The 27,609-nt window shown below is 54.9% G+C and overlaps 2 protein-coding genes and 1 long non-coding RNA gene across 3 annotated transcripts; 2 read left to right on the plus strand and 1 right to left on the minus strand.

Moving 5' to 3' along the window:
* The first annotated feature begins 11,202 nt into the window (after positions 1–11,202).
* On the plus strand, positions 11,203–14,028 carry LOC134432694 (class II histocompatibility antigen, B-L beta chain-like). Its single transcript, XM_063181585.1, has 5 exons — positions 11,203–11,287; positions 11,734–12,021; positions 12,623–12,907; positions 13,278–13,384; positions 13,945–14,028. The coding sequence occupies exons 1-5, from the start codon at positions 11,203–11,205 to the stop codon at positions 14,026–14,028; spliced, it is 849 nt and encodes a 282-aa protein (XP_063037655.1).
* A 163-nt stretch (positions 14,029–14,191) lies between these two features.
* On the plus strand, positions 14,192–15,368 carry LOC134432857 (uncharacterized). The gene is made up of 2 exons (XR_010031421.1): positions 14,192–14,437; positions 14,723–15,368. It is a non-coding gene; the product is annotated as an uncharacterized LOC134432857 (long non-coding RNA).
* A 2,420-nt stretch (positions 15,369–17,788) lies between these two features.
* Positions 17,789–26,070, minus strand: LOC134432695 (zinc finger protein 239-like). The gene is made up of 2 exons (XM_063181586.1): positions 26,063–26,070; positions 17,789–19,291 (listed from the first exon to the last, which is right to left on the minus strand). Exons 1-2 carry the CDS (start codon positions 26,068–26,070, stop codon positions 18,439–18,441), a joined length of 861 nt encoding a protein of 286 aa, XP_063037656.1. The 3' UTR covers positions 17,789–18,438.
* Between the last annotated feature and the right edge of the window lie 1,539 nt (positions 26,071–27,609).

Here is a 27,609-nt window from a genome sequence, read left to right on the forward strand (position 1 = left end):
AAGGCCCATGTGGCAGTGGCCACCATGAGGTGGTGGCAGCCCCCAAGGCCATGAGAGAGGCCATATTGGCCGCCAGCCAGGCAAGGGCAGCCACCAGGAGGGGACAGTGGGCGGGTGTGGCCCTGGGTCCACTGGAACGCTTGGTGACCGCGTATGACAAAGCCACAGGGTACCCCTGGAAAATGTGGCACCTGCTCGGAGACATTGAGGCTACCCTGGAGGGGACAAAGGAGGCGTCCCACAATGTCTCCAAGGCCTTGGAGGCCCCCATGGCTGAGGCTGAGAAGCTGTGGGAGGCCAGCACTCGCCTGTTCATGCATCACCTGCTGGGGTCACTTGGGGACATCCACAACCTCCTCTTCAGTCCCTATGGTGGCCCCAGCAGCAGCACGGTGGCCGAGCAGTGCCAAAAAGCCATGGAGAACATCCCAAGTCTGCTGCAGGGACAGGGATGTCACCGCTGTGGTGTCATTGGGGGTGGTGACATCAGCGCTTATGTCATCTGTGCCCTCCCTCCTCTCCACACAGGATTTGGGACAAAAGTGGGGAATTTTCTGCGAATTTTCATTTATATTCTTGGTGGGAATTCCTGGGGTGATGTCACTGGGGACACTCTGGCAGCACTCAGGGACACGCAGGGACATAGTGGCAGGTCAGGGGGTGAATGAACCCCCTCAGTGCCTTGCAGAAGAGGCAGCTTTCGGCTGTGGCTGCAGAAGAACTGTCTTATAAATGGCAAAATAATAATTGGCTTTTGCATTTCTGTATTGGCTTTTGCACATTGCAATTGATCACAATTATTTTGCTATGGTGCTTGATATTGATATGCATTATTGATAATTCCTTCTATCTACTTGTTAGTACAATATAATCTATCCAGGTTTTTGGCCACTGCAGAGCCTTTTTAATGGTAGCATAATGGTCCCTTGGGGCTCGGTCCTGTCGCCCCCGCCCTGCTATCACCGGGACCCCCCATTGTGACGGTGTTCGCAGGGGTCTTCAGATGAGGGAAAAGCAGAGGATGCTGACTCCATGTTTCAGAAGGCTTGACTTATTATTTTATGCTATATATATTATATTAAAACCATACTAAAAGAATAGAAGGAAGGATTTCATCAGAAGGCCAGCTAAGAATGGAAAAAGAATGAATAACAAAGGCTTGTGACTGACCAAGACAGTCCGGACAGCTGGGCTGTGATTGGCCATTAATTAGAAACAACGACATGACACCAATCACAGATGCGCCTGTTGCATTCCACAGCAGCAGATAACCATTGTTTACATTTTGTTTCTGAGGCCTCTCAGCTTCTCAGGAGAAAAAATCCTAAGGAAAGAGTTTTTCAGAAAATATCATGGCTGCACCCCATTATCACCAAGGACACCCCTCAATTTACCAGGGCCTTCCCTGTGGTGAAACGCACAGCTTTAACCAGGGCCCGTTGGAGAATCTGAATAATAGAAATGCTGACACAGCAGCAAAGAAACTTCCTGACTCCAGGGACATCCGCCCTATAACCTATCCCTAAAACCATGTAAGGCAATATCTTGTTAACCCTACTATTGGTCACTTATGGTCCCTCCAACCTTTGCCATTGGTCAAGATTGGAACTGGGCCAAGGCTATAAAAGTAGCATAAGTTAGTAGTACCCCTACTAACTTAGAAGAAGAAGTGCTGAGACCCTTCACAAACCCCTCCAATAAAGCCATACTTGTGGAACAGCCGGCGTCTTCTCCTTCTCCTCTCTCTACCGTCGGCTGGAGCCTCAAGCCAAGGGCAAGCTACCTAGCAAGCGAAGCTGAAATCATAAGAGCTGGCTAATCACTATAAGAGCTGAATATTCCCTGCTTGCTAGGGGCTGATCCGTGGCCTTGGTCTGAGCGAGCTGGCCTCTGGCACTCAGTCCTCTTGGGGGCTGAGCTCTGGAGCTGTCATAGCTTGCCCTAGGATAAGACCAATTAAGGCTCATTACTCCCCCATGCACTGGGACCCCTCCTTCACTGCCCCCCCATTCACTGTCCCCCCAAAGTGCTGGGACCACCCTGATCCATGAGCCCCACCCAGAGTGTCAGGACACCCCTTGGCCTCCCCCGAATCCCCAGCCTGCACTGGGCCCTGCCAGGGCCAGGCTGGCTCCAAAACCCTGCGTGGAGCCATTCAATAAATGCCAATCGGTCTTGTAGTCATGCCCATAGAGGGGGAGGACTGCTCACGGCGGCCATTGGGGAGCGATGGAGCAGGGAGGGGGCAGGGATTGAAAAGAGTTAGAAATGGGACTGTGGGAAATGGGGCGGGGCGCAGTGAGTGATGGCCAATGCGCAGATGAGAGGCCTGGGGGGCTGGAATAGGAGCGTGGGAAGGGGCAGGCAATGAATGGGGTGTGGAAAAGGGGCGGTGCCTGGACAGAAACAAAAGTGGGCAGTGCACAGCAGGTGTGGAATGGGGATGATTCTGGCTGATTTTCTCTCCTTTCTCGAACACTTTTGCTGCCATCTTCCCCCACACAATGATGTCATTGATGTACTGCAGCTGTTCTGGAGCTTCACCCTTTTCCAGGGCAGCCAGGATCAGTCCATGGCAGATGGTAGGACTGTGCTTCCATCCCTGGGGCAGTCGGTTCCAGGTGTACTGCACACCCCTCCAGGTGAAAGCAAACTGAGGCCTGCATTCTGCTGCCAGAGAAATGGAAAAAAATGTATTAGCAATGCCAATGGTGGCAAACAACTTTGCTGCAGATGGGGCTGTTGAAGGGTGAGTGGGTTTGACTGACCATCCCTTGGCACTCCAGCTCATGGATCATTTTGTGGATGGGGATCAACGGCATCCCAATTCATCCAATACTGCCGGCGGTGCACTGTCAAGGTGGCAATTGGTATTTGTTGCAGTTCTCCCCCCACGAGTCCTACTGCAGATGGGTTTTCTGATAGTCCAGCCAAGGTGTTCAACTGCTTTATGATCTCTGGCTCTACAGCAGCTATTCCAAAAGCCCACCTGAGTCCCTTTGGGTCTTTGTAAAGCCATTTCAGAGGAAGTCTATGCCCAGAATACACGGGGCCTCTGGGCAAGTCACAACAGGATGTTTCTGGGAAGGATCCGCTCCTTCCCAGTCAGGCTCACCTCAGCTCCCAACAGGGTCAATTGCTGGGATCCCCCCGTCAATGGAAACAGGTTCTGTCCCCACATGCCCTGATGGTATCAGGGTACACTGCGCACCAGTATCAACTAAGGCATTGTATTTTTGTGGTTCTGATGTGCCAGGCCATCGGATCCACACCGTCCAAAAGATCTGGTTTTCCGTGCCTCTCCCTGGCTACAGGCAGGGCCCCCCTTTCCTGGGCATACATGCTAGAGGAACCTTCACTTTAGTGGAACTCCCTTGGTTAGTGTTTCCCTCCTTGAGTTGATGCACCCGTGCTGCCAGGACAGAAGTGGGTTTCCCATTCAACCTTCCCATGTGTCATAGTTTGACCCTGGCACAATGCCAGCGCCCCCATGAGAATACCCTCTCCCTGGTGTCTGCTGTAAGATGTTACCAGGAATAAGCAAAGCAGGCTCCTGCTTAGAAATAAAGAAAACTTTATTAACTAAACTACAAGAAAAGAAAAAAAGAACCACAAGGAAAATGAAAACTTTACAAAAGCATTTTCCTCCTCCCACCCACCAAATTTCCCAATGCAATACATTCCCCCCAAATCACCAACTCTCAGTCCGGCACCACCCTTTAGAATACTCAATCTTCAATTCATCAAGAGGAGAGGAGTCCTTCTTGCACCATAGGCTTCCCCTGGAAACACGCTGAAACCTCGTGTGCTCCCATGTCACTCAGCACCGCCCGGAAAATCCTTTGCCATCGTGACATCTTCCTTCCATGCCCAGTGCTCTCACCACTGTGCATGGACCAGAGCTTCTTCTAGGGTTGTCTTTCAAGGATGTCTTGTCTCACTCCAAAAAGGCACAGTCTCTCCTTGGGGACATCTGTCCCCCCCAAATTTTTTGCACCCCTGGGGCTGAGGGGTACCTATTACAGCGACCTGTGTGGGCGCTGCTGGTGAGAGAGAGACAGTGAATCTTGTATCTTGATCAGAAGGCTGATTTATTAAGATATAATATATAATACATTATGACTATACTAAATAGAATATAGAGAGAGGCTTGCAGAGCTGCTAGCTAAGCTAAGAATAGATAGAAAAGAATCCCAAACAAAGCTGTGTCCAGGGACTTAGTCCCCTAGCTTGTACTGGTGATTGGCCCTTAATTATAAACATAGGAAATGAACCAATCAAGGTGTCCCTGTTGCATTCCACAGCAGTTGATAATAATTGTTTACCTTCTCTTCGGGGGCCTCTGGCCTCCCGAAGATGCAGAAATCCAAAAGAAAGGATTTCTGTGGAGAAATGTCTGTGACAGGTACCCACACTGAACCCTCCTGGTTCTGAGGCACGCCCTCCCCCTAAATGCAGTCTCTGTGTCACAGGAAAAAAATGGTTCCATCTATGGCCACACAAGAAAAGTCCAGCCAAAAGGCCACTCCGTCATCTCTCCCCCGCACTCAAGAGTCTTCTGCACTTCCCTGTGGCCCATCCCCTCTTATCTCATCTCTTATCTCTCTTCTCATTCAGCTCCAGGAGGACCAGCATTTGCAAGGTTTCTATCATGCAAGAAAAGGGTTAAAAATTTCAGTCTCGTGCCTGTCTGGAGCTCCGGAACTCCCACGCTGCACACTGCCCTGCCGGGCACCTTCTCGCTGCACCTCCTCCTTCTCCTCCTGGGCCGGCACCGCTATCAAATTCAGATGCTGGCTCTCCCTCTCTCTCTGCCCTGCGGGGAGAGGGGGGGGGGTGGCTGCCCGATGTCTCTTGGCGCTCTTCCACCCTTCCATCCTCAAGGGCCTCCTCACCTCCCATCTCTGTCCAGGCCCAGGCCTACCACATGGCTGCCCCTCTCCCGCCCAGCAGCAGCAGCTGGGCAGGAGAGGGAGATCCGACCTCTTTCCCTCGAAGTCCCAAGACAGCTTCCCAGAGGAGCAGCTCTGGTTTTTAACCCCTGTGTGTTCTCAGACGTGTCTCCGAACCTCAGTGGCTACATCAGGTGCCAATGTCAAAACCTGAGCATCTATTGGTAACCACAGCATATCCCAAAAAAAACCCCTTACTTCCTGTCAGTGAAACCACGACAAAATTGTACTCTATCAAAATCAGTGTGTTTAAGAAAAACTTGCAGAAGTCAGTACATAATAGCAAAAGCCAACACTAACCAGTTATTTATAACAAACCCAGGGCAGGTTTTTCCCTTGCATGGAGCGCTTGGGCCTTCCCCGGGCCCCTTCTGCCCTCGTGCAGAGCCGGTGGCATTTTCCAGCACACCCAGTTTGTAACCAAGAACCGGGTGCAGCCCAGAAGGCTCCAAGCGCCTCCTTCCAGGCTGACTCTGCAGGGGCCGAGGCTGCTCTGGGCTCTGCCAGGGCTCTGCTGGGGCTCAGCTCTGGGCCAGGCTGGGCCCGCTCTCCCCTCACATTGCTCCGGGCAGCTGAGGCACAGCGGGAGGAGGAAGGGACACGGCAAGGCAGTTGAGGGTTAAGAGAGTTTTTATTCAAACAACTGCCATAACAAACAGGCTGTCCTAACTGCCATAACTAACTACCAGTGCTAACTACCATAACTAACTACCAGTGTTTACTACCATAACTAACTAGTTGTCCTGACTACTGTAACTGAAAGCTGTCCTCAAGGGCTTCATCTCCTCCGCTGCTCCCTCAGTTGCTTCACTGCAGTGATCAGAGGGGTCAGGCTGGAGAGAGGCTTGGCTGATGATAAAAATGGGTGCTGCCCAAAGGATAAAGAGGAAAGAAATGAACTGTTACTTTCCAGAGTCAAGTTCCTCACAGGCTCTGTTGCAACAGGACAAAGGGAAATACTTTGAAACTCAGGAGAGGGAAGCAGGCTCAGATTAGATCTAAGGAAGAGTTTTTTAACCAGCAGAATGGGGAAACACTGACAGAAGGTGCCCAGAGATGTGGGAGGTGCCTCCTCCCTGGAAACATCTAAGCTCAGGTCAGGCAGGGCTCTGGGCCCCCTGAGCTGCTCAAAGATGTCCCTGCTCGCTGTGGGGCACCAGGCCCAGATGAGCTCCAAAGGAGCCTGCCAAGCCACAGCAGGCGAGGATTCTGCTTGCTCTGCGTGCGGAACGCAGCCAGACTGGAGACTGTCGGAGGGGGCCCCACAAGAAAACCCCTCCCTGGCGCTGCTGCTTCCCCTGCAGCCCCTGGCCCTCAGCTGCAGCAGCTCCTGGGCAGCCCAGCGCCGCTCCTCGTCCAGCTCCGGGCTGCACTCGAGGCAGTCCCGCAGCAGAGCCGACAGGCGCCGGGGCTCCTGCAGCTGCGGGGTCCCGTTCTGCCGGATCAGAGCGCGAGCCTGCAGGGAAAGCAAACTCAGCGCTCTGTCAGCTCCCTTCACACCCACACGGGCTCACATCCACCCCGGGCCTCAGCACCAGCTCCATGGGCACTTTCCTCCCTGCCACAGATGCTGCTCAGAGCTCATTTTGCTATGCCAGCCAAAAAACCCAAACCCTGGGGCTGCCACAGCCACTGCAACATCCAAATGATCTCGCCTTGAGAGCCAGTTCCATTGGCTGACTCTGTTAGTAGGAACCTCCATCAGAAATAGCAGATTTTGCATCTCCAAATATGGACACCAACTTTACAGGCCACTTTCCAGAGTCAGTGTGGTCTGCCTGTGTTATTTCAGAGGATTCTTACATCAAGTGCATCTCTGCAGTGCCACTGACACTCAAGTAAATGCATTCCTGATGCCCCATCCCAGAAACTGTCAGGCAAGAAACAGGAGGTTTGTGATGCTGAAAGCTCAGGCTTGGTGACACAGAGAAAGTAGCTTGGACTAGGAAAGAAATATGTTAGACTATGGGGATGTTAAACAATCATCTTCATGTTCTCAACAAGTTTCCCAGTGAGAAGAATCAGGGGAGAGATCATCTTGCAAAATGTCTTTTAGAAGCTCCTGCAGAAAACTTGTTGTGTTTGGGGCTGGGATTTGGGGGTGGTTTGGGGTTTTCTTGCAAGGTAACATTAGACCTGATGCACTTGCTTCACATTTCCAGGTCATCCTTACAGCCAAATGAGCTGCAACAACATAAATCCCAAAGCAAATTGTTGCTGGAGACTGAAGAACATTCATCTGTGCTGAGTCTGGAGTCCTCTGGGAATTCCCTTCCCATGTACAGAAATCTCCAGCTGCAGCTCGCAGTGCAGGGTCCCCCTGTGCTCACAGGCCTCTGCAGCCACTGCAGAATTTGCCTCTTACCATGGCCGCCGTTTCCCTGAAGTAAGGAGGTTCTCCTTCCACCATCTCGATGGTCACAGTGCCAAAGGCCCAATGTCCACCTTGGGGCCATAAGGAGATCTGGTCACAACTTCTGGGGCCATCCAGTGAGCAGTGCCCACCATGGAGCTGTGCTGGTCCTGCTCAGGGCTGAGCTGAGCGCAGAGGCCAAAATCAGCTGAGGACAGAAACAAACCCTGTCAAAGGCAGCTGCAATGAGGAAACCAAGCACCAAGACTCCCTACTCTCAATCTGAGAGTGCAGTCATGAAGTCAGCTGGAAAAGCCCTCAGGGCTGTAAGCCAAGGAAAGATGGAACTGGAGCCTTCAAGAAACCCTCAGCTTTCATGCAGTGGCTTTTACTGATTCCCTTGGAGCTTTAGATTCCCACTGCTGCCCCTCTGGCAGGGCCATAGGCAGAGCAAAGGCACTGCTGGCACCCTGCTCCTCTGCTGAGCTCTCTGCAGGGGCAGCCGCTCTCAGCTGGCAGCAGGGGCCGGGCAGTGCCCCCAGCAGCCCTTGTGGGGCTCTGGCTCTCCCTGGGAAGCAGCCCCACACCCGCAGCCCGGGAGCGCCGTGCCTGACCAGGAACACCCACCCAGCCTGACAGAGCCGTCCCTGCCCAGGAGGATGTTGGAGCTCTTCAGATCCCTGTGGATCACCCGCTTGGAATGGAGGAAATCCGGGCCCTGCACACACTGAGAGAGAACAATGTGGTAAATAGGTGTGATTCATGCTGATAAAATTGAAACAGTCATCAATATTGATACAGTAATTAATATTTGGAAATAATAAAACAGTTAAAAGTTGTAATGCCAAAGAAGAAAGGGAGAGGAGGGGCTCTACCCCCTCTCCTGGCAGATGTTCAAGGATAGGAGGAAAAAGCAAGAGATAACAGTTACTAAAAATTAACTGAGAGAAGTGAACATCTGGTTTGGTCCCAGGAAAATGCCCGCTATAAGAGATTTATTGCTTTGATGCTAAAATGTAGTAATATCTTAGTTTTGGCTTACATTATCCTGGCTTGGTGCGCATGTGTAACCCAAAGGTGAATTAAAGGACAATGAAGAAGACTATACGGCCTTCATCAGTGACGACCCCCAAAGACTTGTGCGACCACCAAACCGAGTGGTGGCGCATGCGTGGTAAAGGTGGTGAGGAGGGCGGAGACAGAAAAGTGACGAACCAAAAATAGGAGGAGATGGCATTGACACATGGCATATAAGGGGCGACTTTCACTTGGCAAGCTTGTATGTGAAGTGGCAAGGGTCATTGAACCCTGCCCTCCGTACCCCGCGGTTGTTTTTGCTTATGTGCTATTATTTGAACCATATTATCCCTTATTTATATATTTGCTAAACTATTTAATTAAAATTGCTGCTATCTTAAATATTGTTTGAGTTTTTCTTATGAAGGGATAATTGGGCAAACATTAACACCTGCAAGCACAGAAGGACACCTGTCAGGGCTGGGCTGGCTGCTAAGAATGCCTCGGGCAGGAGGATCCTCCGGCAACGAGCCCAGAGCCACTCTGGGCACTGAGGCCTCCGTGTCCCACAGCAACGGGAACACCACGGGGACGTGGCACTGTTCCTGCGACATCCCAGCAGCAGCTCACGCAGAAACCGCCTGGAAGGTTCTCCTGTGTCACAAAGGAGCACAAAGAACACTCCCAGGGCACAGCCTATGGCCTGAAGGGTGCAAGAGAAACTCGGAAAATGCAGCAAACAAGGACACCCCATAGCCCAGCCTGAACACTGAGGAGGAACAAGGACGGCACCAAACCAAAGGAAACGTGACCTTTAGCCACTGATACTTCTGACTAAAAGCAGCAAGCCTTGTTCCGTCTGGGATCTTTGTTCTAGTTCTAAAAACGAGCAAGGTTCCCCACTCTAAATACACAGAAGGCAGGAACTGGGGAGGAGGTGGGGTTAGGAAGGAGGAGGAGGAGGGACAGAGAGAGGAAAAGGAGGAGCAGGAAGAGGAGGAGCAGGAGCAGGAACAGGAGGTTCCAGTGCCCCCTGTGGCCGCAGCCGCGGGACCATCGCCCCCAGCTCGCCCTGCAGGTGAGCGGGGAGGGGGAGCTCGTCCCAAATCCATTGGGTGGTCCCTCAGAGGGTTTTTTATTGGGGTGTGTTTGGAGCTCACAGATTGTGAAATTGACCCCAAGTATCATCTGGTGTCCCTGGGAGGTTTTTTTCTCTGTGTGTGTAGGTTTGGATCTTGCAGGAGCCCAAAGCTGAGCCCCTTGGGGGATCTTTGGGGGCGCACCTGGCCATTGCCCAGTATGGACTGGGGAGGACATTGGTCCTGGGGACCCCCGGGAGAGCAGAGGAGGGGAACCCCTGGGACCCCCAGAGTGGGGAGAGCAGAGAGGGGCGATCCCAGAGCTGGGGGACCCCGGCAGACTGGAAAGGGGGGGAGCCTGGAGAGGAGGGACCCCTGGGATCCCTGGGATCGCACAGCAGAGCATCAGGGTAGAAGGGACCCCATGGACTCCCAAAAGCCCCTGGATCATCCCTAAGCAGGACGCTGGACAATGGAGAACCCCTGGAACCATTGGACCCCCATGATCCTGAGGAAAGGAAACTTCTGGAACCCAAAAAGTGGAGAGATCAGCAATAGGGAACTCCTGAGAGAGCTTTTTCGGGCTGAATCTTGACCTTGTGGAGATTTTTATGGACACAAGACTCCTGCTGAGTTCCAGAGATGGACCTGGCCAGGAGGAGCCTCTACTCCAAGGCGCTCCCACCTTGGTTTCCCCCAAACCAGGGTTTGTCATTCCCAAGCTGTGGCCGGATGGAGGAGGAGGAAAAGCCCCAGAGATCCCTCACAAGGAGGGGCTGCAAACCCAGCCCAGGGAGGTGTGGGGAGGAAAGAGCTTCCCTGAGCCAGGAAGGCGGCCGGAGATGCAGCCAGAGCTCAGAGCTGGTGGAGCCTCATGGCAGGGAGAAGCCCCACAAGTGCTTGGAATGTGGGAAGGGTTTCAGCTCCAGCTCCACCCTGATGGAACACCTGAACATCCACACTGGGGAATGGCCCTAGGAGTGTTTGGAATGTCAGAAGAGCTTCAGGTGGGATTCAGAGATAGTCACTCACCACCACTTCCACATCAGTTAGAGGTCCTGTGAGTGTCCCGAGTGTGGGAAGAGCTTCGTGCACTACTCCAGCTCCATCCCCCATGGGAGGATCCGCGCTGGATGATCCCCAGTGACCCCCGTTGGGCAGAGCCCTGGTGACCCCTGTTCTGGGTGATCCGTGTTGGGCAGGAGGAAAGTGTTGGGAGATTTCTTTTCCTTCTCCTTTTGCTGCTGTGATTTGGTTGGTAATAAATTCCCTCCGTGTGCCCAGGCCGGGTCTGTTGTGCCCGTGCGGGATTTGCTGAGGGATCTCTCCCGGTCCTTGTCCCCAGCCAGGAACCCTCGGTTCCATTTTCTGTCCCTGTGCGGCTGCGGGGGGCAGGGACAGAGCGGCTCTGGGGGTGCCTGGCATCGGGCCAGCGTCACCGCTCGCCACGGGCAGCCCTGAGATGCCGCGCACCTGGGCACGCATTGCTGGGCTCACCTGAGCTCCCACCTGCCCAGCGCCCCAAGGTTCCCCCTCCCCAAAAAACCCCCAGCCCGGGGCTGCAGCGTCCCGGAAAGTCCTCAGCCAATGGCAGCGCAGGCAGGCGGCGGCTTAGCCAATGAGAGGTCGGGGCGTTGGATTGCCTCATCGGTTGCCGGGCAGAGCCCGTGGCCGATCGCTGCCCCCAAGCGGCGGCAGCCAATGAGAGCGCGCGGCGCTGCCGAGCCCGCCCTGCTCCGGACTGGCGCTCCCAGCGCAGCGCGGCTGCTTTGGGGCTGCTGCTCCCTGCCCGGCCCCGGCCATGGGGCGAGGGGCGGCAGCTGGGGCCCTGCTGGTGGCACTGGTGGTGCTGGGAGCCCCCCCGGCTGCGGGCGCGGAGCTCTCGGGTGAGCGGGGGCGGGAGGCGCGGGGACGGGGGGGAGAAGGGGGAAAAGGGGCGAAGGGGGGAGCCCGGAATGGAGGGGGAGGAGGAGGGGACCCCCCAAAGGGAGAGCGGGACGGGCTGAGGGGTGGTGGGAGGGGTGTGAGAGGGTGGGGAAGGGGGGAAAACGGGAGGTGGGCCGCCAAAACTGATCCCGAGGGGGCTGAGTATCGGGGGATTTGTGGTGAAATGGCACCGCAAAAGTCATTTGGGAGCGGTCCGAGGTGGGAGGGGAGCGGATGTGAAAGAGGAAATGGGGGAAGGGCGGCAAAGAGGAAGCGGCAGCGCGGGCAGGAGGGTCCCATGGCGGCCGTGGGGCACAGCGGGTGTGGAGTGGGGATCCAGGGTGGCCCCCGGAGCGCTGGGGGCGTGCTGGGGGGACAACCCCGGATCTGTGTTCTGCACTCACAGGAGTGTTCCAGGAGATGAGAACGAGAGAGTGTCACTTCATTATTGGTACGGAGAAGGTGAGGTTCGTGAGGAGGTACATCTACAACCGGAAGCAGTACATGATGTTCGACAGCGACGTGGGGGTGTTCGTGGGAGACACCCCCTATGGGGAGACACAGGCTCGGTGCTGCAACGGAATCCCGGAAATACTGGAGGATAATCGGGCTGCGGTTTACACGTTCTGCCGGGCCGGCTGCGAGCTTGCTGCCCCGTTCCTCACGGGGCACCGAGATGAGCGCGGGGCAGAGCGTGTCCCCTCGGGCCCTGCCCTGCCAATGACCCTGGAGCCCCTCAAAACGTCTCTGAGAATCAGCCCACGGCCCTCAGCCCGCCTTCGGAACAACCCCGGGGCCTCCTGTCCCACCCAGTGACCCCCGTGGCTCTCCCAGTCCGTCCCAGTCCATCCCTGGGCCTGCCCGGCGTGTCCATCCCGGTTGTCCGTGTAGCCGGCTCCTTTCAGCCAATGAGAGCGCGTCTCTCTGGTGACTCATCGGTTGCCATGCAGAGTCCCTGGCGCTCAAATCCCGAGGGCTCCGCGCTGGAGTCGGCCTCCCAGTGCCGCGCACTTCATTCCCAGTTAATTCCAGGGCCACCAAAATCCCTCTGAGTGCCATCCTAGTCGCTCTCAGTACTTCCAAAGTCCCTCCCTCCTCTTCTCAGCCTATTCCAAATCCATTCAAAACTAATTCCCAGTTCATTCTCCGTTCAAGCCCGGACGTCCAACATCCGTCCCAGCGCGCCCCACCCTGTCCCATCTCTCTCAGCGCCACCCCAATCGCTCCCAGTCCCTCCCTAGCCCATTCCCAGTCCCTTTCCAGCCAAACTCAGCCCTCTCCTCTCTCTCTCCCAGTGCCCCCCAGCGTGTCCATCTCGCTGGTGCCCCCCTCGAGCTCCCAGCCCGGCCCCGGCCGCCTGCTCTGCTCCGTGATGGATTTCTACCCTGCTGCCATCCAGGTGAGGTGGTTCCAGGGCCAGCAGGAGCTCTCGGAGCACGTGGTGGCCACCGACGTGGTCCCCAACGGGGACTGGACCCACCAGCTGCTGGTGCTGCTGGAAACGCCGCCCCGGCGCGGGCTCAGCTACAGCTGCCAGGTGGAGCACGTCAGCCTGGAGCAGGCCCTGAGGCGGCACTGGGGTACGGGGGAGCCCCTGGGAGCGCTGGCAGAGGCGCTGGGCTGTGCTGGGAACCACTGGGAGGGAGCTGGAGAGAGCCGGGCTGGAAGTGGGAGAGGGGCTGGGGGCTGGGCAAGGGCTGGGCAGGGGTTTGGGGGATGCTGGGGAGGGTGGGATGGGGTTGAAGGGGTCGTGGTGGGCACTGGGAGGGAGTTTGGGGGTGCTGGGTGTGACTGGGAGGGAGTTTGGGGGCGCTGGGAGTAAAGGGCAGGGGGTTTAGAGGATGCCGGTTGCGACTGGAAGGGACTGGAATGAGCCTGGAGGGGGCGCTCGGAGCGCCTTGGTGTGTCCCTGAGAGGTTTTGGGGGTGCTGAGCCCTGCGGACCCCCCAGAGATGCCGCCGGACGCCGCCCGCATCAAGATGCTGACGGGCATCGGGGGCTTCGTCTTGGGCTTCGTCTTCCTGGCGCTGGGGCTCGGCTTCTCCCTGCGCAAGAAGGTCAGGGCGGGTGCCGGGGGTGGCGTCCCCGCCGTGGCGGAGCGTGTGCGCTCCCGCCGTGGCCCCAGCCCGGTGTCACCCCCTTTTCTCTGCCCACAGAGCTCCTGAGCCGGCGGCGGCCGCAGCCCCTCCCCGTGGGCTCGGGCCCGGCCGGGACCCCCCGCTCCGTCCCCGCTCCGCTGATTTTGGCGGGTCCCGTGTCCCCCCCAGCCCCGCTGGCGCTCTGCCCCCGCCCAGTGCCTGCTCCCAGTGCTCCCAGTAAAGCTTCCCAGTTGGGCCCGGGGCCGTTTATTGGGGGGCGATGGGGAGGGGTTTGGGGGGGGGGCGGATTTGGGCAAAGGGAGGGGGACAAAGGGTGGGGGCTGGGCCCGGGGGGAGCGGGAAGAGGAGGTGGAGGAGGAAGAAGAGGAAGAGGAAGGATCAGGAGAAACGCCGGAAAGAGGAGGAGAAGGAGGCAGGATAAGAAATGAGGAGGAGGTGGGGGAAGGAGGACCTGGAAAGAAGAAAAGGAGGAAGAAGAGCAGCAGCACCAGAACCTCGCCGTTTTTCCACCCCCCCAGAGCTGCAGCCCCCCCGGCCCCGTCAGCATCGCCCCCTCCCCACATCCTGCACTGAGCAGGGAGGGAGAGCTCAACCCTTATTAGGAATATCTAATTAGGTTAAAATAACTAATACTTTTTAATTTTAATAAAATGTTATTTTAATTTATGAAAACATCATATAACTTAAATTTATATAATTTAAGAAATAATTTTATATTTGTGAGAGAGTCGGTTCTGAATTTTCCCTCATCTACCTCAGGATCGTCATTTGGGGAGCACTAAGAAAAGACCGCCCCTGTCTTAAATCTCTGGCTCCAAAGGAGAAAGTCACATGCCAACAATGCCCTAGATCTGAGAGCGTTGCTAAGCCATTGTTCTCACAGGTGTTGTTTGCTGTGTGCTACACTGAGCCCAAGGAGAAGAAGAAGGGGCCGTCGCAGACATTTCTTCACAGAAATCCTTTCTTTCGGATTTCTGCGTCTTCTGGAGCCCAGAGGCCTCAGAAGAGAAGGTAAACAATTATTATCAGATGCTGTGGAATGCAACAGGGGTTTCTCAATTGGCTCATGCTTCTTGTTTATAATTAAGGGCCAATCACATAATGTAAGCCTGGGACCGAGTCCTTGGGCACAACTTTGTTATAGATTCCTTCTATCTATTCTTAGCTTAGCTTAGCAGCTCTGCAACCTCTCTCTTTATTCTTATTAGTATAGTTATAATGTATTATATATTATATATCAATAAATTCAGCTTTCTGATCTAGAAACAAGATTCACCGTCTCTCTCTCACCAGCAGCGACCCACTCAGGACGCTGTAATAAGGGGGCATCATGCCCTTTGTGCAACAACAGCCTTGGGAGCTGTCCCACCTCTCGGCCTGGCTGGACTTCTCCTGAGTTTCAGGTGGTCCCCCCACAGAAGACCCTCACCTGTTTCACAACCACCGTGACAGACAGACTGAGATGTAAGGAGCCTCTCCATCAAGGACTGAGACATGGAACCCCCATGTGAAAAGGCCCCTCTGCTCCTTCCAAGGACCGGGACTGAAACCCCCAGCCCGGGGCAGGTGTGTGGGGGAGGCAAGCTGACCAAAGCAAGATGTTTGCCTGCAGGTTGTGACCGCTGGACCAAGAAGACAATGGCTCTCCTTTACTGCTGAGAGCATGGACTACCTGTTACATCTGTTCCTTATTGTATCTGTATCGCCCCCTCGCAATTTCCAATAGAGTTATCATAATAAAAACCTCTGAGTTAGAGAGAGACTTTGAGATCTCCCCGACGCAACAGGCGGGCCCTCGACTGGACTGGACCAAAGGACTTCGTCTCTACGTTTGGCAGCCCTATTCCCTCTCTTCCTCTGTCTTTTTCTCTCCCTTAATCCCTCTATCGCATTTTGCTGTGGTCATTCAATAAAGGTGCATTTGTTTCGATTATCATTGCAAACCTCCTTGTACCATGTCAGTTCTTTTTGTACCCTTAGATCAAATCCATGAACCATCACAAAACCCGTCCATGAGAACGGATCGTGACACCCCTGGAGGACCCCTCCCCAAATTCCCCCCATAGCCCCCCCAGCACCCCCAGACCCCGCTAAAACCTCCTCAAGTTCCCCCCAGACCCTCCCCAAATTCCCCCCAAACATCCTCAAGACCCCTCCCCAAATTCCCCTCACGACCCCTCCAGGACCCCTCACCTGTCCCTGCGCCTCCTCAGCAGCTCCCGGAGCCCCCCGTCCTCTCCCAGCGCCTCCCCCGCTCTCTCCAGCGCCTCCCGCAGGACCCGCCCGAGCCCGGGGCGGCTCCCGGGGGTCCCTGAGGGGGTCTCGGGGACGAGGTGGGGGGGGGAGGGGGCGCCCGCTCCATGCCCGGCCACGGGGTCAAGGGTTGTTGCTTCAAGCTCGGCTCTGATTGGCTGGAGCAGCGCGGAGAGCGCGAGAGTTGGTGACGGGAGACGCCCGGTGATTTGTTGGTTTCGTAGAGGGAGTGGGGGCATGGTGATTGACAGGAGATGGGCGGGGCAGGCGGGCTCTGCTGAAGGCAGGCGCGCGGTGATTGGTTGGATAGAGGCAAAGAAGGCGGGAATTGCTGAGGGAAGACGCCCGGTGATTGGTCGGTTCAGGTCGAGAGCGGCGAGAGTAGCTGAGAGGAGGAACGCGATGATTGGTTTGTTCGGTGTGTGAGAGGCGGGCATGTCTGAAGGGAGGCATGCAGTGATTGGTTGGATAGGTGCACAGAGAGGCTGGTGTTCCTGAGGGGAGACCCGCAGTGATTGGTTGGTATGGGGCCGGGCGCGCTGCTATTGGCTGGGAAAAGTCCGGGATTTTTAAGGGAACATTCCTGGTTTCTTGGGGGAAAACTCTCGGATTTTTAAGGAAAAATTCCCGATTTTTGCAGTAAAAAATCACCCGGAGCTTTTGACCTTACGTGACCCCAAAAAACTCAAATAACCCCAAAACACCTGAAAAAAACCACAAATATCCCCAAACAACCCCAAACAATACCTAGAAATCCCCCAAATAACCCCAAACAAATCCAAAGAACCCCAAAAAACGAAAAAAACCTCCCCAAATTTAAAGCCAAAAAAACCCAAATGATATCAAGCACACCGACCAAAAAAAACCCCCATATACACCAACATTACCCCAAGAACCCCAAATAATTCCAAATAAACCCAAATAAACCCAAATAAACCCAAACAAACACTAATACTTCCAAAATACCCAAATAATTCCAAATAATCCCAAATAAACAGAAATAAACCAAGAAAAACCCGAAAGAAACCCCAATTAGTCCATAAATAACCCCAAATAAACTCCAAACAAACCCTAAATAAACCCAAATAAACCTCAAGAAACCCCAGTTCCTCCCGTCCCCACGCCAAAACAGATCCCGACCAATCAGAACGCGCGGTACCGATGACGTTCCACTTGCTGGGCACAAACTCAGAGCACTGGCCTCGCTCAGCGATTTTCAGCCAATCAGCGCCCGGCCCGACTCTGACTCATCACTTGCCAGCCACAGACCAAGGCCTCTCACTGCGGTAAATACTCAGTGACCGCGCGGGGTAATTTCCAGCCAATCAGAGCGTGTCTCGCTGGTGACTCATCAGTTGCCAGGAGCGGATATGGGGAGGGGGGGAAGGTGACCCTGGGGATGGGCTGGGGACCCCAAATTAATCCAAAACGGTGTTGGGACCCCAAAACGGAGCAGGAGGGGCCTGGAGCCCCAAAACCAAACATGGGGGAGAGGACTGGCAGAAAAATTGGAAAGGGGAGGGAGAGCAGGGAAAAGAGGGTTGGGACCCCAAAATTGAAGTGGGAGGGGAATGGGACACCAAAATTAGGCTGGGAGAGGTATGGGATCCCAAAACTGAGCTGGGAGAGGGATGGGACACCCTAAATTGAGCTGGGACGGGGGTGGGACCCCAAACAGGACGAAGCCAATTTTGTTTCTTCCTAAAATATGTAAATGACTTTATGGATATGCAAAAAGTCTATGAATATGAACAAGGCTGATGTCATGGGAGACAAGGACCAAGGGGCGAAGGTTGTTATGGCCTTCAAGACCCCCCAGTTATTTTCGGGGAAATCCCTTAATTATTCAGGCTTGATTACATCAGCCTGTTGCATATTCATTGACCCTCATGCATAACCATAAACTCATTTACCTATTTGAGGAACTATTTGACATGGCCCATCCTTGGGGGTGTCTCCCCATTTCAGGAGCCTCCACTGGAATGGAAACTATATACCCCCTCCCTTTGATTAATAATAATAGTAATAACAATATACTAATACTAATACTACTACTAATAATAATAATTTGAAATTAAGGGGCTCTCAGGAAAAGATATGGGAATAGAAATAACAGTTCTTTATTAGGAAAAATTAAAAATACGAATGCAGTAGTACAAACAAAAAAACAACAGTGACAGAGTCAGAATTCTCCGGGAATCCAGTGAAAAAGACTAACCCTCTTGGAATCCAGTGGGAAAAGCTTGATCCTCTAGGAATCCAGTGGAGAATGAGGCTGATCCTTTGCAATCCAGTGGGAAAAGGGCTGATCGTTTGGGAATCCATTTCTTACCCCCCAAAGACAAGACAAAGGCAGTTTTTATAGGGCATCCCAAGGGTGGAGTTGGGGTTTGGGTCAGGGGAGCAGCTCTTAGCAACACAAGAAAGGTGACATTAACATCCTTCCTCTTAGCAACAGCAGTACTTGACACAGAACGCGTCCCCAAATCCAAAATTCCATCTAAAACAACTGAGAAATTATGGAACTTCAGATATATTCAATTAATTTCCTTCATTTAATCCAGTTTTGGGTGTTTTTAAAGGATGAAGGTGAAGCAGAGGAAAATTAAGGCCAAACCAAAAGGCGAAGCAGCCAGGTGTGTTCCCAACATGGATCACAGGGAATGTGAGTGACCAGGGCTGTGGCCAAAGTGCCTCCTCCAGTGGGGGATGGAGCTGGAGCAGCGCACGAAGCTCTGCCCGCACTCACAGGGCTTCCCTTACCGGTGCCTCCGTTGGTGTCGGGTCAAGTCCGAGCTCCTGGAGAAGCTCTTCCCACACTGGGGACACTCGTAGGGCCTCTCCCCAGTGTGGATGCGCCGGTGGGTGATGAGGTGGGAGTTGCGCTTGAATCCCTTCCCACAGTCGGGACAGCGGAAGGGCCTCTCCTCTGTGTGAATCCGATAGTGCAGGAGGAGAACGGAGCTGGTCTGAAACCTCTTCCTGCATTTATCACACTCGTAGGGGCTCTCCCCAGTGTGGATGCGCCGGTGGTTGGTGAGATCGGAGTACTGCTTGAATCGCTTCCCGCAGTCGAGGCATTGGAAGGGCCTCTCCTCCCTGTGACTCTGATAGTGCCGGAGGAGATGGGAGCTGGTCTTAAACCTCTTCCCACACTTCGAACACTCGTAGGGCCTCTCCCCAGTGTGGGTCCTCTGGTGCCTGATCAGGCTGGAGCTCCGGCTGAAGCACATCCCACACTCGGAGCACTTGTACGGCCTCTCCCCAGTGTGGATCCTCTGGTGCCTGATCAGGCTGGAGCTCCGGCTGAAGCTCTTCCCACACTCCCCACACTCATAGGGCCGTTCCCCAGTGTGGATCCTCTGGTGCTTGATCAGTTCGGAGTTCCACCTGAAGCTCTTCCCACACTCCACGCTCGTGTGGGGCTTCTCCCCATCATGGAGCTGCTCATGGGGCACCAGCTCCGAGCTCTGGTTCCGTCTCCGGCCGCCTTCCCAGCCCAGGCTGGCTCTGTCCCCCTCAGATCCCCGCCAACTGCATTTGCAGCCCCTCCTCGTGCAGCATCTCCGGGGCTTTTCCTCCTCGTTGGCTTCCTGCGCCGTGGAGCCGCTCAAAACGGCCTCTTCCACCAGGTTCTGCCGCTGGCATTTGTCCTCCCTGCTCTCCATGCTCAGCTCCTGCTCTGGGGGAGGAAGGACAAGGACAGGATGGGATTTGCCTCCGTGCCACAGGCAAGGGCAAGGAGATCCCCCCAGGGCTGAGCTGCAGCCGGAGCCGTGATGGGCTGGGAGATGGAGCAGCACAGAGGAGAAAGCGGCACTGACTTCCTCCTCACCTGCCTCAGTGTCCCGGGGCATCTTCCTCTTCCTCACAGCGTCCCAGGCCTTGGCAATGGGAAATCCTGCTATGGGGAAAACAAGGGATGAGAGCGTTTGTAGGAGCACTGGGGGGTAGGACGGTCGGGACCGACGGAGACGAGAGAGCTCTGCAGCCAGGGCGTGGAACTTGCGGATTATTGCAAAGGGCCGGGGTGCAGGGCCCTGCTTGGAGCTGCCAGGCACAGCTCGGAGCAGGCCTGAGAGAAGAGAGGGGTAGAGAGGATGAGAGGGTAACAGAGAGCAAAAGCATAAGAGAGTAAGGTTCCCATTACAATACAATCAATCTTCTTCTCTGTTGAATATTTTATTTCTCACTAACCAATCTAGAATCAGATGCAAATCCTACAGCATTTACATACAGCCAGTAAAAATCATTAGATCACCATACTGTGTTACATTTTAAACCCTAAAAACTCCTCTTTGGACCCCTTCTGCTGAGCCAGTAGGGTCTGCTCTGACCCTTGGATCTGTCTGCAAGCAGAGGGAATTGTTTCATCAAAAGGGGATTACCTTCAGTTGGGCCACACCATTGTTTCCAGTTGTTCACTAACTAAGGTATCTCAAAGCTTGCTTTCATTTCAATCTTCCTTATTCTTCCCATATTCCCAAAATCTTCTCCTAGACAATCATATTTATAAGGTTTTCCTGTTTCATCTTCCCCAATACACATTGAGTTTGAAGGTCCCTCTGCCCGAGTCCATCTCTACAAGTCACCGGCCATCAGGGCTCCAGGAAAACCTCCCAAACACCCAGATTCAGCCCTGAAAACGCCTCCCAAAAGTTCCCCGTCCCTGGTTCCACCCCTCTGGTGTTCGGGGCTTTCCGCCCGTCCCAGCTGCTTGAGGGTCATGCTTGGATTGGGGGTCCCCCTTCTCCTCAGTACCCACCCTGCCCGGGCTGCTGGCAGTCCCAGCAATGTCAAAAGCTCCCCCCACTTCGCTCTCCCCATTTCGGGATGCCGGGGCTGTTTGGGCTCCCAGGCTCCCTTCTCCCCTCATTCTCTGCTCTGGGCTGCAGCGGCTCCAAGGAGTCCCCCCTGCCCCTCTCCAGGCTCTTGAGGCTCCCGCCAATGGCACCGCTCCCCCCTCTCTGGGCTCCCCCCTTTGGGCTCCTGGGGGACACAGGGCTCTTCTCCTCCTCAGGCTGCCTCTGCCGGCAGCCGCCACCGCCACCCCCAGTGTTCCCCCAAGGGGCCGTTTCCACTCAGCCTTGGACTTATTCATTCTCCAAACATCCCCAAAAAACCCAACCCAGGGACTCCTGGATTTGTTAGTTAAAAAACCTCATTTAATTTAGAAGAAGGATAATATGCCATATGTTAGACAGGAGATTTTAGGAGAATAAAAATCTTTCAAGTATCAGAAACATCCGAGACATAACAAGAAAAGACAAAGGGAAATGAAAGGGAGAGGAACAAGAGGAAAAATCAGAAAGAGAGTGGGATCCTCTGCAGGTCTTGCCCCCTCTGTTCGCGGCCCAGGCGCCTGTCCCGGGTCCCGGCTCGCTGCCCGTCTCAGTTCCGCCTGCCCCGATTTCCATCCCAGGTGCGGCCTCACTGCCCAGGGCAGCTCCACCTGCCCCGGCGCTGTCGCTCAATTTGTGTGCCCTGCTCCCACTGCCTGGCCCGCGGCTGCTCTGCCGGCCATGCTGGGGAAGATGGGGGTTGCTCTGTCCTGCCGCCTGCTCCGAGGTCACCGTGCCCACCGCACCCAGGGGGGGTCCCAGCCATCCCATCCCTGGCTGCCCTGCCCGTGCCACCTGCACTGGGCACCGCCGCTGCTGCCGGGCTCTCCCACCTGCCTTTGCTCTGCCGGGAGCTGCCGGATCAGCCGCCATCAGCCATGCAGGGGCTACCCACGCTCTGCCTCGGGCTCCACGGGAAGATCCCCCTCTGCCGATTCCGGCAGCAGACCCTGCCCACACTCCCACCGAGCCTCAGCGGGATATCCTCCCCTGACCCCGTCCTGCTCTGAGTTACATCCCCTCGGTAACCACAGCTCTGGCTGTTCAGGAAAACTCTCTCTCTCTATAGGAAGCACCTTATCAAAACACTAGGAGCTCAGTTAAAAGGCAGCCCTCTCCAAATTCTTTCTCAAAACATGGGACAAAGGCTAGAGAAGGTAAAAAAGTGAAAGAGTTAGATGAAGGGATTGCTCTATTTCCGTTCAGAGAGGTTCCCATGGGAGGGATGCGCTGCCCCGCCCCGCGGGAGCCACCAGCGCCCCTGCCGGCCGTGCCCGGAACTGCACCCAAGGGCAAAGCGCCGCAGCCCAAAGGCCAGGACTGGGTCCGGGCTCTGTTTGCTGTCAGTGCCGCAGGTGTTGGTGTTTGTTTGCTTTATTATACACACTGGTAAAGAACTGGTATTCCTATTCCCATATCTTTGCCTGAGAGCCCCTTGATTTTACTAGTCTAAAAATGAAGAGGGTGGGGGTTTGCATTCTGCATTCCAAGAGAGGCTTTTTCTGCCTTCCCGAGCAGACATCTCTCTTGTAAAGCAAGACAAGCACCCACAGGCACTGAGGGGGGCTGCAGGAGGGGCACAAGAAGGCCCTGCAGCACTCGGGCACAAAGGCACAGCAGGTGAATGCAAGAAGGGAGCAGCAAAAGGCCAAGCTGAAGGCAAAGGCCAGGACACAGTTCCTACAGCCCCTGAAGGATCAACCCCAGGGCCCAAGGGGGCCCCAGCACCCAGGGCACGGGCTCGGCCACAAGCACCTGGCAGAGGCACTGCCCTCCTCGGCAGGGGAGAGCCCACCCAAACAGCCCCTGGCAAGGAACCAGGGCTCCAGCTGCAGGGCACAAGGACACTGCAAGCACAGACAGCAGCACCCTCAGGACCAGCAAGTCCACCCCTTGATGGACATGGATTGGCAGGGCTGTCACAGCTCCCATCACACCAGGGACCCTCCACACTGCAGCCCTTGAGAACATTCAGGGTGGGTCTGCATTGAGAGAAGGCATTTCCTGATGGACACAGGGACCTCTAAATCCACTCTGAATCTTCGACATATGGGGGGGAAAATGCTAAAGATATGTTTGATTAGTGAGGAGATAAGTGGGAAAGATGCGTGGTTTTGTTCAACCACTATTGGTACATCTGGGGGAGGGATTTGAAATACATGAATTTTTACTTGGTCCTAATTGTTATCATGATTCACTGGGAAGGGATTTGATCACTAAACTTGGAATGCAAATTAATATTATAAACGGTGATACAGAGGCCAGTTCTATTGCACCTCTGTGTCAAATGTCTGGCCAGGCCTATGTTGAAGTGAACCCAGAAGTTCTGGCAGCCCCAGGGAAAGAGGGAAAATTAGATATGGAGTCTCTCCAAAGCACTCTGAAGCAACCAGGACAAGTGGTTTCTAAAAGCAGCACCCTGTTCCAGGGAAGGGAAGGAAGGGGAATCAGACACAGCACAGGTCACTGCCCCATGCTCAGCTCAACCCGCGGAGCTGTGGGTGCCTGTGAGAGCCTGGCACTGAAATGCCCTGAGCAGGAAGGCTTCAATATCTCTGCTGACACCATGGCACCTAACAGGGGAGCAAAAGCAATTCTCACTGCTTCAGCAACCACTGGAGCAGATATCAAGGCACATTCTCCCACAGGAAGCTGGGCTGGCACACAGCCTGCCCTGGCACTTTGCTGCTGCCAACACCCAGCCAGGACATCGGCTCCTGCCTAAGGAGTGCAAAGCAGCACCACTGGTGGCCAAGGGGCCCATGCCAAGTGTCCCTGAGGCCAGAAACAGCCGCCAGCACAGCTCAACACAGGGGGACCCCTCAGCCTGGCCTCAAGGGCTCTGAAGCCCCAGAGATTTGCACTTCCGGCCCGCAGCAGGAGGATGGGAGGCCGCCCCTGAGCCTGCCCTGAAGGCAACGCAGCAGCAGCCAGGGCTCCACAGCGGGCCAAGCCCCTGCACCTGCCCACAGATCCTCGCCTGGAATCCTCTGCAATCCTGGCCACCCTCCTCTGCCATCTCCAGCCACTGGGGCCAAGCCTTGCTGCCACTGCTGCAGCTTCAGCGCTGGCTGGGCCTGCACTGCCACAGCTGCTGGGGAACACCACGGCACGATTCCACTCTGGGGCTCACTGACACCCACACTCTGGGCTGCCTGCAATTGCAGGGCTGCCTGCAATTGCAGCGCTGCAAAATGAGTTTGGTTCTTTTAAACCTTATTTCTCTGCTCAGGCTTGGTTTTCTTTGCCTTGGGGAAATGAATCTCAAAGGTTTTATTTAAGGGGTGTTACACCACTCAACAGAGTTGACTTCAACATCTCAACACACTGGGAACAGTCCAAAAGATACCTACAGAGATAACGACAGGCAACAAAACTAGAAGAGATTTAAAGGTCATGCTTTAACTCATAAACAGTTAACAGAATACTGTTTAAAAACAAGAAAAAAAAAAGGCATCAAAAAAAAGCAAGGGAAGGTAGGTGGGAAAGGAAGAGGGGAGTCATCAGATTACTGCCAGGGAAGAGAAGCTTTGGTTCTAGTCAGGCTGGAGAGGAGCTTTAGAAATGCAAATGAACACTGCTAGCAAAGTCTGGACAATGCACCTGGATCTCTTGCCTGGGGCAGGAATTGGGCTGATTCCCTCTGCCCCTCACCCCAAGCTCTGCTGGCTTGCACTGATGGAATTTGCACAGCTCAAGGCAGAGCCCAGGGGGAGGATATCTGACCCTGCAACAGAAACAGGTGAAGTTGCAAAGGGAAACAGAACATGGAGAATGTTGTGAAAACTTCACGATAAACAAATGGGGGGCAATCATCCCTCTGCCCACTCCAACATGTGCTGTCAATGTCTATTCTATATACGGTATATTAGAGCACTGGGGTGTTTCTGCTACTCCAACTTCAACGAAATCAGCTGGGAATCCAAGTTTAAATTGATGTTTAAATTAGAGAAAATCGGCCATTGATGCAGCCCTGGCTCCTGAGGCAGTGCAAACAATTACAAAAACATAAACGTCCACCAGAACAAATCCTACAACACCATGGACCAGCCCCTGGGAACCCGAACCAATTCATATCAGGAGCCACAGAACCCATTTCTCATTTCAATGGCATCATTAGATTACAAGCTGCCCTCGGAATAACCAACCAGACAGCTCCAGCTCCTGACCTTCCTGCCGACCAATCCACTGAAATGAGGAACACAACACTTAACCATGGGATGGGATCAGATCATCTGTTAGCAGAAAAAAGAGAAATTTGTGGAAAATTAAATGACTCAAACTGCTGTTGGCAAAGAGATGACAAAGGAAAAGTGGTGAAAAAAAAACCAACGGAAACAAAAAAGCAGTTCATGTATTGGTCCAAACGTGGAAAGGATGGGAAGGGGACATGGTTTCGTGGCTCCCTGACAGATCATGGGTTAAACGAATGTTGTTTCTTCTCTGACGTGCTACAGCAACTCTCATCTTTTTACCATGCTCCACACCTTGAGAGTGCAGCTCATTCAGCAGCTGAGCGAGGGCATGCAGGTGGCAGCCAGGCCTCCTGATCCAGAAACGGCTACAGAAGGACAGGGAATGAGGGCACTGCGAATAATCCCAAAACCAAAGAAGACTCAGCAAGGAAAAAAGAAAGAAAAAAAAAAAAGGAAAAGAAAAAAAAAATCACTGAGTGAATCTACCTGGAGATTGGGTCAGGGACTCCTACATAAGGAAGGGAAAAAACACCAGTTTCAAAAACTGTTACTAATTTACATGGACCGCTGCTCAGACAAAGTCCCGCTGAATTCCTGAACGTCCAGAAGAACAAAGACTTAACAGAGCCGTGAATATCGGCTGTTCTACAAAAGTGGGAATGCAAATTAACGAGGACATGCACTTACCTGATCAGGAGGTCTGAACCTTCCAAGTACCTCAGCCAGTGGGCAAAGGGAGAGGGAGATGGGCCGGGAAAATGAGGATAAAAAGGAGGCTGCGAACTACAATCATGGCAGAGAGCGCACGGCAAATGCCCCACGGCCTCTCCCTCTGCTCAGCAATAAAGTCACTTTTACAGGACTCCTCTGTCTCCTCTGCGCACAGAAACCTCCGGCCACGGCAATTTCCCCGCACAGCCCCGGGCACGGGGCAGCCCCCTCTATCCCAGCCACAGCAACCGCGCCGAGCCAGCGCTGCTCCGCCAGCGGCTCCTGCCGAGGCAGCGGCCGCAAGGAGACCGCGGGCAGCCGCTCCCGCAGCGCCCTCACGCCAGCGGCAACACGCGCCGGACACGGCACAACGAACCCGCCCGAGCCCCCTGCCGCCCCCGAGGCCCGCAGCCAGCCCCGAGCCCCCGCACAACCCAGCGCGGCTCCCACCTGCGCTGCGGCCGCCTCCGAGCTCCGCCGCCGCCTCACCGCGCTCCGGCCGCTGCCGCCGCTCACGGCACCGCACACACGCTCCGACAATGGCGCCGCTGCCCGGCCACGGCCGCCCTCAGCCCGCCACCGGGGCCCTGCTCCGCCCCGCTCCCACCAATCAGCGCGCCACAACCACGACTGACGGCACCATCGCCCAATCCCAGCCAGCGGAGGGCTCTGCACGCGGCACAGCCCCGCCCCGCGCTCTCAGGGCGCCCCGGGCTGCGTGAGGGCAGAGCCGGAGCTGAGGAGCAGCCCTGGAACGGGCCCGGGCCCGAGGGGGATTGAGCTGAAAACACAAACAAACTTCTCCGCACCTCCCGCCACGGCTTTCCCGGCACTGCGGCTCCAGTGGCTCTAGCTCAGCCGGGAGTCTTGGAGGCTGACTTTTCCTACCCCTAATTAGGAGCATCAGGGCATCGCTTTGATTTCCCCCAAAAAGAGAAAACCGCCCCAAATCCCTGTGTATGAGTGGGGGAGGGGCGAGATTTCGGACAGAAAACTCCAAAAACTCAGAGCAGGATAATGAGAAATAAGTGAAGACCCTTAAATCCAGCTTTCTCCCACGCCTCCCTCCTTCCAGCTGCACCTCCTGCCCCGGCAGTGCCGCAGACAGGGAATGGGGCCGGGCTCAGTTCATGCCCCGGGGCTTCTCCCTCTGCTCAGGGACAGGAGTCGTTCCCCTGCTGCACCCTGGGCTCTCTCCCACCGGAGACTTCTCCAGGAACTTCTCCAAGCTGAGTCCATCCCACGGGGCACAGCCCCCTCCAAGTGCTGCAGCGTTGGTCACTGTGCCCCAGTTTCTCAGTGCTAATCTCAGGAGACTGTCTCTCGGGATATTACCACTACAGCACTCGCAGCAGAATATACACACGGAATTTTAACAGCTCTGAAATTAAAAGAACCAACGAGAGAGAGAAAGAGCGAGATTCCGATCGCGGCGCTCCGGAGCGGCGCTGCGGGAACGATCCCTGCGCCAGCACTGCCGGCCCCAGGCCAAGCCCAGCCCCGCAATCCAACCCCGCTGCTCACAGCGCCCGCCCTCCCCGGCCCGGGGCACAGCGAGCCCCGCACCCGCTGCGCTCCCGAGCACAAAACGCCCCTTCCCACCGCGCTCACCCGATAAACACAGCGCCCCTGCAGCCGCTCACGCCTCTCTCGCTCCTCCCGAGCTTCTCGGCCTCCCGCACCCTCTGCCCCGCACCTGGGCCCCGCCAGTGCCGCGGGCTGGGGGCAGCAGCTGCACCTTCCTCTGCCTCTGCTCCAGCCCTGCCCAGGTGCCTCGGCTCCCTTCGTGCTCGCCACAAACTGAGGCCTTCACAAGGCTGACCTAGAACAGAGGCCAGACACGGTTACACAATAAAGCAGGCATTTGTTAAAAGGCCTCCGTGGATACACCTTGGGTAGAACAAGAGCCCAGCCAGGGCTACGCCCAAGATGGACCAAAATGGCCACAAAATGGACGGCCGGTCACGAGGTCTGTCACTTTTATAAGTTCTGCTCCATTTGCATGTTGGAGTTAATTGACCAATTATGTCTTTAGATGATGAAGTCCCATCCTTCTTGTTTTTCTCTCTTCAGTCCATGTTGTTTATGCTCTTGGGCCTGAAGTTTGGATTATTTGTCCTTGGGTTCACAGCTGGAAAGGAATTGTTTTGTCTCCCTGCTCTGTGAACAGAGCTCAGCATCC

This window comes from Melospiza melodia, assembly GCF_035770615.1.
Source record: "Melospiza melodia melodia isolate bMelMel2 chromosome 7 unlocalized genomic scaffold, bMelMel2.pri SUPER_7_unloc_1, whole genome shotgun sequence".
Lineage (NCBI taxonomy): Eukaryota > Metazoa > Chordata > Aves > Passeriformes > Passerellidae > Melospiza > Melospiza melodia.

Bases quoted from the DNA above. Each gene is read 5' to 3' on its own strand.
- LOC134432694 (XM_063181585.1), top strand. From the start codon at position 11,203: ATGGGGCGAGGGGCGGCAGCTGGGGCCCTGCTGGTGGCACTGGTGGTG. The intron at 12,022-12,622 runs GTGTCCCCTCGG...TCTCTCTCCCAG, and splicing joins AGATGAGCGCGGGGCAGAGC to TGCCCCCCAGCGTGTCCATC. The intron at 13,385-13,944 runs GTCAGGGCGGGT...CCACCCCCCCAG, and splicing joins GCTTCTCCCTGCGCAAGAAG to AGCTGCAGCCCCCCCGGCCC.